Raw genomic sequence first — 13484 nt, forward strand, 5'->3', positions numbered from 1 at the left:
AAAGACACACGTGTCAGCCCTTCTCTGTGCAGGCGGGGCCAGCAGGTCTGGTAAGCATTATCTTTCCTCAGTCAGTAGTTCCCTCCTGGATGCAGGTCCTAGTGACAAAGCAGCCAGTGCAGAGCAAGCCTCTCCTAATCACAGAATCAGAGGAGTTGGAAGGAACTTCTGGAGATGACTGAGTACAACTCCCCTACTAAAGCAGGTTCTTCACAATAGGTTACAGTAGGAAAGTGTCCAGGTGTGTTTTGAGCATCTCCAGAGAAGGAGACTCCCCAGCCTTTCTGAGCAGCTTGTGCCAGTGCTGTCACCCTCGCAGGGAAGGTGTTCCAACCGAACATCCTGTGTTCCAGCTTCTACCTGTTGCCCCTTGTCCTGTCACTGGATACCACCAAAAAAGCCTGACCCCATCCACTTGACTTTCAGCTGTTCCTCTTAAGGCAGGTGCTTCAGAGCCTCAATCATTTTTGTGGCCATTTCTGCCCTCCTGCTGGACTACAGGTCCCAGCCACAGGGACATATGTAGAACTGATGCTGTTTTGCAAGGGTTGTCTTCTTTGCTCAGCTCCCTCTTGAAAGTCTGCATCTACCTCTGAGAATGACTTGAGGCCACTCCTTGCTCTCCCTGCTTTCTCAGTCGTTCTTTGGCTCTTTTCAGACCACCAGCATTTTGTGTGAGGACTTGGTGCTTGGTAAAGCAGGACTTCAGTGTTGTTTTGGAGACTTATAGACTGAGACAGTTTTGATACTAACAATTGCATTGTATTGAGGCAGTGAGAATGACATATTCTTTTAAAGCTTATCTGGTACTCCACCATGGTTATGTGCTTCAGACTTTTTCCATGAGACATACTCCATGATTTTTGGTTTTAGATTTTAAATATTTTGAGGATCCCTCCGATGAATACAGGGACAAGGGAACTCTCCTCCCACTCTGGAAGTTCCAGTATGACAAAACCAAGAGCCTTACAGTTACTGCCATCTCCTGGTAAGTCTCCTTAATGCAAACTTGCTCTCAGTTTTGCAGCCCAGTGGAGTTAATTGTCATACCACATTACAAGGTGGTGCTGGTTTCTGAGGAAACACTTTTTTTGAGTAATTTCAGTCATCTTCTTTGACAGCATTAAGCTTGACACATTCAGCCTGAGGTGAAGACACAGCAGGTGTGGGACAATGCTAGGGCAAAGTGAGTGCAGTGAACAGAGCAAATAAGTGTCCTTTCTTGGGAAAGCTGAGATAGATGGGACATATCTTGGGATAATATGCTGTAAGAATCAATCCTGAAAAGCCCAAGGAAGGAAAAGAGGCGGTGCCTTTTTGACAAGTATTAACTTGTGTTAATATGTAAAGCAGCAGAAAGGGAAATGCAAACATTGCATGTGCTGGTTCCGTTATCACCATGTGCTGTGAGATGCTGAAGCACTCACACCTGGCCTTTATTCAGGACAGTGGCACATGTTTCAGGCACTCCTGAGACAGCAGTGGGATTTGTCTGTAGGGTTCTTACACACTTCAGTTTAGCAGCCATTTGACCCACTATCCGCAAACTATCAGTCATACTTTCAAATCACCTCATGGTCTCTACCATGAAAAAAACTGCTCATCAACCTGAATGAATCCTTTACTTTTCAGTGTACTTGATCCTCCACAGAACTGGCAATGGCTTGCTCATGCAGTTGTGTGAGACTTACACAGCTCTTGTCCTTTGCTCTCTTACCTCCTCTTGTTGATGGAGCAGTGTGATACATCTCTGTCTTGCCAATGAGGATCTATAGAGAGAGACAGAGAAGGACTGCTATCTTGCTTCCTTTAGAGACACTGCAGTATTTATACTTTAATAGAATACTAGGAGGATGTTGTGTGAGAACTACAAAATAATACTAAAATGAAATGTGAAATTGGGAAAAAAGGCATCTTTTATATGTCATTTGTGTTGCTGTTATTCCTGCCTCCAGGAAATTATAACAGAAGGGTGGCCCAAAACCTGGAAGAATGATCCCAAAATGCTTTACATAATGAGCTTTTCTAATAAACTTCTGTTCTCACATTGCTATCAGTGATGGTGCTTCTAGTGGACAGAACAGGAGCAAGAGCACTAGGATGCCTAGGTGATGATCAAGTGAAAAAAGGAGAAATATTTCTATTTTATCAATTCAGAATAGTAGGGGAAACACTTATTAGGTTAAGTTTCACATCCATTCATTTTGTGAGTTTATGGACAGCAACAATACTGAACTATGTCTTATGTAAACCCTACAATGACTGTTCACACACAGCAGAAGTTGTAACAGTAGATGTTTTTCACATCAGTGGACTTTGGAAGGTATAACAGCTATTTAGTCAGTATGCTTTCACAAAACCGATCACTAATTGAATCAGAAGAGAATTTCCTTTCCTGAGCTGTGGTAACGAATTTTTGAACTGACACCTGTTTCTTAAATCATCCATCATTATTTAGTGACAGTGAAAGCATTATTCTTTGGTGTCTTTATTCTGGCTTCTGGAAGATGGAAGCCAACATGTTCCTGCCTTTTTCCTTTCCTCAAAGACCTCATCTTTAAAAGTAAATGTTACATAATCACTAAGTACATAAGCCAAGAACTGCTGGAAATTGGCATCATATGTGGGTGTATGCCCTTTTTATCCCTTTCATCTACTGCTGTGCTCATCAGATGTTATATTTATTTTATGCATGTTGAGTTCAGAAGAATTACTTGTACCTGAACTTTACTACTGCATATATTGAAAGGGGTCTAGCCCTCACTCTGTACCTGGTCCTGTGAGAATGGACTATGATATTAAAATATGAAACACTGCATTTCTGTAGAATTATGTAGTTAATTATAAATGCTTACTTATATGAATTTTCTCATTACAGGAATCCAAAGTACAAGGAACTATTTGCAGTGGGGTATGGCTCTTGTAACTAAGAAATACAAAGCTGACATTGGCAGATTTAAAATATTAAACTGGTGCACTGAGCTTAATTCATATCACAGCGTGGGGCACAGACTACATCCTGTAGCAAGGGCTCACTTAATTTCATATATGTAAACTGAGATTTAATTCAAGATAGGGATTATATCTCTACATTCCATTATGTGAGCATTCAGAAATGCATAGTTACAGTCAGTGTTAGCTGGGAGTTTTGGCTTATGATGGTGCTGACCCTCCCTTTGGTCAAGGACTTGCTTCTAGAAGCATTTCATTTTCTTTTAAAATGGTTAATTATTTTCTCTTGAACTTTGCTCCATCTGAGCCCAGGAAACATTCTTGTTAGTTTGTTGAGAGACCTGAGTTAGCCTGACAACTTCCTTAATCCAGCAGGAATTCTGAAAAACAGATTAGGATCAGTCTTTGCAAAACAGCATGGCAAGAAGTGCTCAGGATATTCCTCACCTTGTCCAGCAGACTGAAATCTTACTGTGCTCACAGCTCCTATGCTCAGAATGCAGGAGTTAGGCAAGGCTTTCCCACTGCTCTGCCACCCAGCTGCAGAAGTGGAGATGAATCCTGGCTAGAAGAAATAGTCCTGCTGTCACATAGGGACTGGGCTGGAGCCACAGATGGAACTCAGATCTTTGGGTCTGTGGTGAGCATAATTACATCGCCCCTCTTTTGTGCAGCATGCATTTGGCAGTGCTGCCAGGATACAAGCAACACGTTTGTCCTATTGCCCAGAGTATATTTTTTGAAACAAAAGATCCCTTGTTTTTTGTGGGTCCATTTCACCCCATCATGGTGAGTTCTTTACAAATTGGGCCCTAGCTCCTCTCCTGCTTTTGTATCCTATTACTGGAGGTTTCCTCAGTTTGGATGAGGTTTCTGATGCTAATAGCATTTCATTGGCATGTGACAGTCCTCTCTGAACAAGGAAATACTGTCACTGCAATCTGCAATTTGCTCTTCTAGGATGTAGTAGCACAGGAAAAAGGACCAGAAATGATGCCCATAAATCTGCAACAGAAAGCATCTCTCCATTTTTATTTACAGCTCTGCTTTAGGCCCTGACAGTGAACCAGGTTTTAATATATCTAGTATGTGCTCTGCTAATTCCATATCATATGAGATTACATGTTATGATGTACTTAACAGAATGCCAAGGGAATATGCAGATATATTCTTGTCAGCTCAGTTACCTCATCAGTTCCCAGATAATCACCAGTTACTTCACCAGGGATGGCAGCTTTGACAAGACATTTATCCTCTCCATAGGTCTGGGTACGTCAGTAATAAAGAAGGCAATTTAGCAGGAGGACTGGGATCCTCACTTTGAAAGAATCTTACTGCATTTAGGTAACATCTGTGTTCATTAATTAATTTTAACTACATATAATGCTACAGTGCTTTACCTTGAAATCTACTTAGATTGAAATGTAGATAAAAAATGAAGTTTTCTCTAAGGTCTCAGAGAATTATGGTATCAAAGTATCAAAAACTTAGGAAGCCCAGCTCCCTGAAGTTCTCAGATACATTAGGAAGTCACAGAAAAATCACAGAAAATGGGACTGAAAAATGTTTCAGAAAGTTATTAGTCCATTTAAGTACAAGGTAGGACTTTAATAAATTATAACAATTTTAACTAATAATTAGTCCTTGTTAGATGTGAGGTTAACAGAATGATTAACACCAAATGGTATTATAGCCAAGATATTTTATAGATGGTATAGTTAAACAGATTACTGTGATGGCAAAGAGACAATTGAAATAAAGAGAAAATGCTCTCCTGTGTCCTAGGCTTGCAATAGAATCCTCCAAAAGAGCCATCTCCAACCAGAGATCCTTCCCCAGTGGTAGTCAGCCCTTAAATGGGGTCTGGGAGAGGTGGAGCCAGACTCCACCCCTTCTGATCACACAGGTGCATTGCCTTCACCTGTGCTCCTGCAGCTGACCTGGTGCTCGCCTCAGGTGATCAGTCAGCGGTTCAGGCTGTGATTCAGCAGTTCCCATACAGTCCTCAAACTCACTGAGGATTAAGCTTAGTCCCACTTAGCGTGCAGTGTAATTGCTGGCAAGGCTGAAAGCAATCCATGTGACAAGGACAGAAGCATATGTAGGAGAAGCAGAATTCCACAAGACTGAAAGCTCAACTTGACAATTCAGGCTGTGGGTTTGAGGGCAGGCTGTGCAAGAAGTTGTACTAGGTGTTCATTTTTCTCTCTGCTGTGGCACAAAGGCGGTGATGCAGCTTGTGGAAGATAGCCTGGACTGGATTTACATAACTAGCAGCTATTAAACTTGGTAGATTCTGATGAATGGCCAAAGAGCTTTAAGTAAAAGCACTAAGAGGATTGAAAGGTGCTAAGGAATTCAGATCTCTGAAACAGAAGCCTCACTAAATAATATGCCAAATTGGTACTGCAAAGGAGTATTATAATGCAGAAAGCATGTACATAAGCAAAGAGAAAAAGTATGTGAGTCCTCTTTGTGAATCACTGAAGAACATTTTTATGGACACTCAGTACACCCACAATCAAAAAGAACTCTGGAGAATATGGGTCTGCTCTTTGTAATTCATGAGTGTAGTGTGCTGTGAGACATCTTCATAGCTGCAAGGAGCTCTTCCACGACTACACTGTATTGATTAAAAGAAGCTGTAGAGGAAAAAAAAAAAGGAGGGGGGGAGGGGAGGGTAAAAAACAAAGCACAGCATTTATATGCTTCTGAAGCAAACACAACAAAAGAAATTAGTCCAGGCAGCATTTGGCCAAGCAGAGCTTGCCATCATTTCAGTGCCTCTTGAGCAACCAGCCCAGCACTCCACCATAACCAGACAGCAGTGTGCTGTTAACCCCATCTGGGTGCACTGCCAGCTCAAGTGGTGGCAAAGAACATGCAGCTTTGCTTTCCATTTCAATAAAGGTATTTTAGAACAGCTTTCAAGAATGCCAAAAAATTAGCAATTTTTTTGGGTCTATTCATGATTCCATTTTCAGTCAACATAAGTATGTGACCTGCAAATTTCCAAATGGAATCAGGTAACTGCAATCAGATGTTCAACTCAAAAATCCATTCATGCCTCTCTATTGGACTTTTATAAGCCCTAACTTACCAAAAAGAATTCCTCTCACTTCACAATCACAACTTATTCATGTCATCACTTTTTGGCATTACATGAAGTACAGGAGGAAGATTTCATCAAAAATCTCCAACACCTTGAGACCTCACTAAGAATCACAGCCACTGCTGTCAAATCAGACCAAGGCATTAGTTCTGTAAAACATATGGATGTGATTTGTGTCAAAAGACACACTGTCAAGGATGCTGATACAATAACTGTAAACTAGCCTTAACCATAATCGGCAGAGAAAATTGCTTAAAGGAGTAAAATTTCCTTATAAGGCATGGAAGGATAAACTGAGAACAGAACTCTATCTGCATTTCAAACACTAAACCTTGCAAGATGGAGCCAGAGTGGCATTCCTCAAATCAAGGGGTGGCAGAGATAAGCATCTCAAACACAAACCTTGCAAGGCCGAGCCCGGAGGGATGAATCAGAGGGCAGTGAGGAAGACAAACAGACTTCATCCCAAAGACCACGTGAAGGAATGTGCGACCACACATTTTTTTTTTTCATCACCAGAGGCAGCAAACAGAAGCACTGAGCCAGCACAGCCATCATCTCCTTATCTCACCTCTTTCCTCCCTACGAAGCTCCTTTCCTTTTTTTTTTTCCAGGGACTGTGTATGTGATAGCAGATAGCCCTGGGGACACGAGGTGAGATGGTTCAGCCTCTTTGCTAGCTCCCACTTCCCAAAGCTTCTTTCATTAACTACTCTTTCATTAACTACATTTTTCTTAATTAGCACCTTCTGCCTTTGAGCTGCCTGCTTACATTAGATCCTTCTGAAGAAAATCTACTTAAGCTTTATCCACTGTAGGACACTGATCCAAATGCCACACGTTGTACTTGGTCTTGTTGAACCTCATTTGGTTCATGTAGGCCCAATTTTTGAGCTTGTTCAGGTCCCTTTGGATGGTGTCTGTTTTTTCTGTTGTGCCAACAGCACCAATCAGCTTGGTGTCTTCAGCAAACTTGCTGAGGGGATGCTCATTCCCACTGTCTACATCACTAATAAAGAAGCTGAGGAGCACCAGTCGTAAGGTGGACCCGTGGAGCACACCACTCATGTCCAGCCTCCACCTGGACACAGAGCCATTGGCCACAACCCTCTGGCTGTGACCATCCAACCAATTCCTTATCCACGGCGTAGCTCACCCTTCTAATCCATACCTCTCTGATTCAGAGATAAGGATGTGGTGTGGGAGCATGTCCAAGGCCTTGCACAAGTCCAGATAAATGACATCAGGTGCCTTCCTTTGTCCACTGATGCTGTCATTCTGTCACAGAAGGCCAACTGGTTGCTCAGGCATGATCTGCCTTTGGTGAAGCCATGCTGGCTGTCTTGGATCACCTCCTTATCTTGCATGTGCTTTAATATGGCTTGCAGGAGGATCTGCTCCATGATATCCCCAGGCACAGCGCTGAAGCTCACCGGTAGTTGCCCAGGTTTTCTTTCATGCCCTTCTTAAAAATGGGGAAGGGCAATATTCTGATGCAAAGAAGCTCCATTGGTTTCAGCAGCTGATTGAGCACATAGACCGAAGTCATCAATGGCAATGAAGGAATTGTGTTTTGGTACAACAGAGACACAACAGTGAACATATGAAATTAATTGAGGCGCAGCATCCTGGTCGGCTACCCAAAGCAATGTACTCTGGGGAACATGCTTTAGCTGGGGGTTGGACTAGATGGTCTCCAGAGGCCCCATCCCACCCCTACGGTTCTGTGACTGTCACGGCTGTTCCTTCCTTGATCATGCATTAGCATCAGAGAGATTGATTACTGCTTGCATTTCTCATCTGATTCTGTTATAAATAAAATGGCATTATAGGCATGAAGCAATTAGATCTTAATAATGCTTTTCTAAACAGGATGCCCGGGATCTTAGTAGAAAGACTTGGGATAGAGTCAAATCAGTGTCTTAGGACTGGGTTGTCGTTAAAACTGCTGCCTGCTGCCTGGACAGCTTACACACAGGATCCAGCTCTGCTTTTCAGTCAGGGTGCCCCTCGTTGTGTTCAGACACAGCCCCAGCACACACTAGCAGGCAGCGGCGAGCATCCTGCAGCAAGCAGCACTGTGCCAAGCCTATCTTCAGGAGGAAGTTGACACCAAGGCTCCTGAAAAGGAACTGTACAGCTGAGCCTTGTCTGCCCTGCGGCAGGAAGGGATTTCTCAGCCTCTGTTGCAGAGCCAGGTCCTAGGGAAGAGCAGAAGCTTTCATGACTGTGTTTTCCATGCTCGTCCTGAGTCCAGCTTCTCACTGATCATTTTGGAGCTGTGATCTTCATGCTGCAGCTTAACTCAGTCCCAGACAGTGCAGCTTTGCCTGACTTTTTTTCCACATAGTCCAAAGTATGAGTATGTTTTTGTGAGTGTTTGTGTGGCATCTGTGCCAGCCTGTTTCCTCTGCAGCAAAGCAGCTTTTCTGCAGAAAAAGCTGAAATACCCCGAGCAGCTGTGTTTATCCGACCACTCCTGCTTAGAGAGATGCTCAGCTGTGACGTGGGCCATCCATTAGCACAAACATAATTTTGAGTGCCCGGAGCGCAGCCAGGAAGGATGTTGCTCAGTTTGCAGAGTTAATGCAAACCAGCCCTGTCCCAAGATGCGATCTGTGAGCTGGGAAAATTAAAGCCACACAGCCTCTTCCCAGCTGAGGAGGGGATCTTCCCTAAGCAGGGTGAGCAGAGAGCGAGCAGCCTCCTTGCTTGGGTGCTGTGTTCTGCTCCCTTGGCCCCCCCCGGAGCATCACCAGAAGCAGGCACGGGGCTCTGTTCCATGGCTTTGCTGTGGGTCAGGGACCCATGCCACCTCTCCAGCACCATGCTGGAGCCATGCCACCTCTCCAGCACCACGTATGTCCCCTGCTTCCTGGGGTGCTCGCAGTCATGCTGGGCACACATGAGCTTCCCCTAATGACAAAACCAAGGATGAGGTCAGAGCCCCAGGGCAGTGTCGAGCCATGGGACGTGGCAGCAGATGCTGATTTGGAGGAACATAGCAGAGTAAATGCTGAGCTACACAGCTTCCATCACTTTGTACTGAAAACACCAGATGGGCGGGCACACCCCACACGACTCAGCCCACCATCCCTCCCTGCTGACATCTCTTTGCTCTCACTGCAGGAAAAGGGCCCCGAGGTGGAGATTGTCAAGCTGGACAAGCTGCTGACCCTGGTGCGGGAGCAGGATGGCAGGGGCCAGGGGCAGGCAAACAAAGCCCCACTTTGACCAGCAGCTGCTTGGCATGCTCTGCCCTGTCCTTGCACAGAGCAAGAGCTTCGCCCCCGTGCCTGAGCAAATAAAGAGAGGCACTGAAAGTGCTGCAGCATGTCGTTGTGCCATCCTGGCTCTGCCGTAAGCAGTGCCCAAAAGCCACAGATGGGTCACTTACACCTGGGAGCCGGCTAATTTGGGGCTAGGCAGCACAGGGGGCAGCTGCTGTGCGGCTGTGGTGAAAGCAGGAGCCACAGTGACCTTGCTGTGTGCTGACAGGCAGGGACACGCTGCCACTGTCTCGTGTGCAGCCTGGAGCAGGGACCTGTGGTGCCTGTTCTTGGTGTGACTGCGAGTGTACTCCATGCCCACATACATCCCCTGCACTGCCACGTGCTCCATAGGGATGGAAGCTGCAGTACCAGCAGCACCAGGGCTGCTTGCTGCTGCCTGCCCCAGCAGGTGAGCACCTGGCCGGGCTTCTCACCTGGCATTCTGAGGCTCACGGGGACCCAGCGCAGTGCCCACAGCCCTGAGGGACAGCTCCGGAGCCCTACACAGCACCAGGGGCAGGAGATGGGGCAACCCCCCACATCCTCGTGTGCAGGACAGAGCTCAGAGAAGCCTCCTGGGTCCTACGATCTGTTTATTAATCTAAAAAAAACCAACCAACCAACCAAACCCCAAACCACAACTGCAAAGGGACACGTTAGCTATACCTGAGGTGGGAAGGAGCCAGTCCTGATGGAAGGACCCCAGCCCACACCCCTCCCAGCAAAGGCCCCCATCTCCAGCCCTTATTGGAGCGGACCGCTGGGCTCCGCTCGGCGTCACTGTCCCTGCGCGCAGCTCCGCGTCCCCTCCGCTCCCATCGCCGCGCGCTCAGGGCTGCAGCCTCGGCGGCCGAGCTCTTCTTGGGGCACGGCGCGCGGCATGAGGAGGGCTGCGGCGCTTCCTCCAAACAGCCCCGGCCCCGAGGGGGCTCCGCAGGACGGTGGCCGCGACCTCCCGGCGGGGCGCACACTTCCCACCCTGCGCCCGCAACAGGTCCCATCCCGGCTCGTCCTGGCCCCGCAGTTACCCGCTGCCTCCGCGGCCGCTCCGCCCCGGGAGCCGCCGCCGCTCGGAGCCGCGTCTGTTCCTCGGGGTCCCAGCGCGGAGTGCCTCCCGCTCCCCGCCCTCAGCGCGAGTCGGCCACCGCCTCCCGCCGCCCCGGGAAGGGAGGGGGGGGGGAGGCGGGGCCGGAGAACGCCCCGCCCACAGCCGCTGGTGGCGGCCCCGCCCCGCCCCTCCGCGCCGCGCAGCCATTGGGCGAACGCTCAGCGTTGGCCCCGCCCCTCAGCGCGCTGTGCCGGGGCCGCGCTGCTGCGCGGTGCGGCGCGTGCGGTGCGCGGACGCGTGCACACGGCGGCCCCTTGCCCGCACTGGCACGGCGGCGAGGACGGAGCGGCTGTAGGGCTGTGCCGGGGGGCTGCGTTGTCCGTCCACGAGGGAGCGGCGCGGCCACGCGCGGTGCGAAGCGTGTCACGGGATGTCCGAGCGGCCGTCCCGAAGTCGCGCGTCCACCGCGGCCTCGCGTCTCTTGCCGAGCAGCCCGGGGCCGCTCGGGCGCGTCGGGAAGAAGCGGCGGGGAGCGAGCAGCGGATCCGCGAGGAGCTGGGGACCTCTCCTGGCTGCCGGCGGCACGCCCGGCCCTGCTGCCTCTGTCGCCCGTTCGCGGGCTCGGCTTCGCTGGGGGAGATGCTCCCTGCTCCGCGGCCCGTGGGTAGAGCCCTCGGTGCTGCTGCATCCACCCGAGAACAATTTTCGCACTGCGGAAGACGCGTAAAATCACTCTGCAGCTCCGACTGGAGCTGAGTGGGGTGCTGCCACGAGAGATGACTACACGGGCCGATTCAGGGTCCGGCTCCGAGCTGAGGGTGTTTGACAGCAAACACACGCAGGTGCTGCTCGTTGCAGCGCCGGCTGAAACATCAGTGCCACCACGTGCCCACGCGTCTTTCCTTAGCGCTTATCACCGAGCTGCTAGTCAGTCAGTAAAAGCACTCCGCTGCTGGAGCGCAGCTCAGGTCGGTCTCCGAGCTTCCTGCCCGGGGCCCGCCCCGGCGCAGCGCAGCCACGGCCCCGCAGCTCCTTCCTGCCCCGCAGCTCCGCATCGCTCCCGCAGCTGCTCCAGGAGCAGAACTGCGGCACGAGATGCGGCGCTCCATCCCCTGCTTCCTTCAGCAGCATCCAGCCCAAGGGTTCTCAAGACTGCTCTTTCAGAAATTAAAAAGAACAGCAAAAAGTTTTGCCCCCAAATAATACAACCTTGGCCTTTCTCTTGGTAGAGAAGGTGAACGGAAAAGGAAAACCTTCGTCCAGCATCAGGGCCACACAGGAGAAAAATGCTCACAGCTGCAGCTCCCTCAGGAATGCTTCAAGGGTGACCCCCAGTGCAATGAGGAAGACATGAGCAACTTTTTATCACTTGAAAACTTTATTTTAAACCCATCTCTATGTGTGATAAAGGAGCAGAAAGGGGAAACAAGCACCCTCTGGAGCTTACCACTACCACCCAGTGCTCTTGCCCTTGCCTACGTGGCTTCAGTCCAGTGCTGACATCAGTCAACTCCTGCCAGAGGTGTCTTCCAGAGAGGAAGTGAAAGGACAGGAAGGGACGATTGGCACACCGTGGGTTGCAGTCCCACATCTAAAACATCAGGACACTGGCAAGCTGGAGCAGAACTTGGCCTCTCAGGCACGGGTGAAGCGGCCGATCCGGCCCAGAACTGTGCCATCCACACGTGGGAGCTGTGGTGATGGGCTGGCACCTCAAAGTGGGCCACGTCTCCCTTCCACCAGGAGCTGCCTCCACCCCTGCCCATGAAAGCTTTGCTGTGCCTGGAACGCCTGTTTGGGCTCATTAACTGGATGCCAGCGGGCCTTGAAATGCAGGTGAATCCTGTGATTCCATCTCATCCCTGAGCCACAGGCTGGGAACTGCAGCCTGGTACCATCTGACAAGGAAACTTGCCAAAACACCATTTCAGACAGCCACTGTTTTGTCAGTTTTGGAACAGTGAGTTCCCCCATCTACCCCTAACAGCTTTGCAAGCCTGTGTTCAGCAGCAGCTTTCCAGCTACAGCAGCTGGCTGGTTTCTGTAACATCCCCAAACTACACCCACGTGTCTCTGTCTCAGCACTTCACTAAGGATTCCCCAGTCCCTCCACCGGCACGAGGGTGCTTTCCCGTGCCACCAGTTCCCCGTCCTCCACCCTGCTTCCTCTTCATTTGTGCCTGTGACTCTGCTTTAAGTGTCTCAATCCAGAAGGCGTCAAAAGAGCCTGGAGCCTGATATCCGGGCTCCTGGGGATCGAGGGCATCTTTGCTCAGCAGGACGCATATGGCAGGGATGTTTCTCTTCACTGTCAAGGCATCGAGGCCTGCCTCAGGCACAATGGGTTCCCAGATCTCCTCGATCTGTTTAAAAAGCACTTTGGTGATCTGGTGGAGTTCTTTGAGCCTTCTTTTCATGATTTCCACACATGTGATGGTCTTGCTCACAGCCTTGCCCGAGCCAGTGAAAAGGATCTGCCTCACTGAGTCCAGTTCCATCTTGCCAATGGCATAGCCCATCAGATTTCTTATTTTGCTTCCATCTTTCACTTTCATCTCAATGATATCAGGAGGCAGGTCAGTGAAAGGAAGAGGACAAGGCTTCTCCACAATCTTAGTCTTCTTATAGTTTTCCATCGCGCTGTGCTGAAAAGGAAAACAGAGCCATGAATAGCTGTACTTAGGGCTCATACAAATCAGGCAGCGTGAGCTGTCCCAGCGGCACCCGCAGCTTACAGCAACCCGTGCAGCAACATGGAGCCTGACGCTGCGACTACCACTGTCACCATCACAGCCTCTTCAACCACGAAGGAAAACTCAGGGCACCCCCACACACCTCTACCTGAGGAACTTCTGAACTCTGTAGGACTTTTTACCCCAATGACACGCAGCCTTTGCTCCAAAGGGCACTGTCAGATTCCAGCACACAGGCAGGGCAGGTACAAGCTATCTACCAGGAGAACATCCTGGAGAGCATAAGTGCAAAGCGCTCATTTCCGGTGGGGAGGCAACCAGAGACACCAACGTGAGCGGTGCCACAGGAGTCAGAGTGGGGAAGGCTAGCAGGCAGAATCCTTTGGAAAAGCCAGCAACAAAAGAAA

At 49.3% G+C, this 13484-nt stretch overlaps 1 protein-coding gene across 1 annotated transcript; it reads right to left on the minus strand.

Moving 5' to 3' along the window:
- Window positions 1-11993: 11993 nt before the first annotated feature.
- LOC136050865 (ribonuclease P protein subunit p25-like protein) lies at window positions 11994-13484 on the minus strand. Its single transcript, XM_065740024.1, has 2 exons — window positions 13226-13484; window positions 11994-13029 (listed from the first exon to the last, which is right to left on the minus strand). Exon 2 carries the CDS (start codon window positions 13018-13020, stop codon window positions 12463-12465), a length of 558 nt encoding a protein of 185 aa, XP_065596096.1. The 5' UTR covers window positions 13021-13029; window positions 13226-13484; the 3' UTR covers window positions 11994-12462.

This window comes from Cyrtonyx montezumae, unplaced genomic scaffold (assembly GCF_038088225.1).
Source record: "Cyrtonyx montezumae isolate F1298 unplaced genomic scaffold, pur_monq_1.0 scaffold_25, whole genome shotgun sequence".
NCBI lineage: Eukaryota > Metazoa > Chordata > Aves > Galliformes > Odontophoridae > Cyrtonyx > Cyrtonyx montezumae.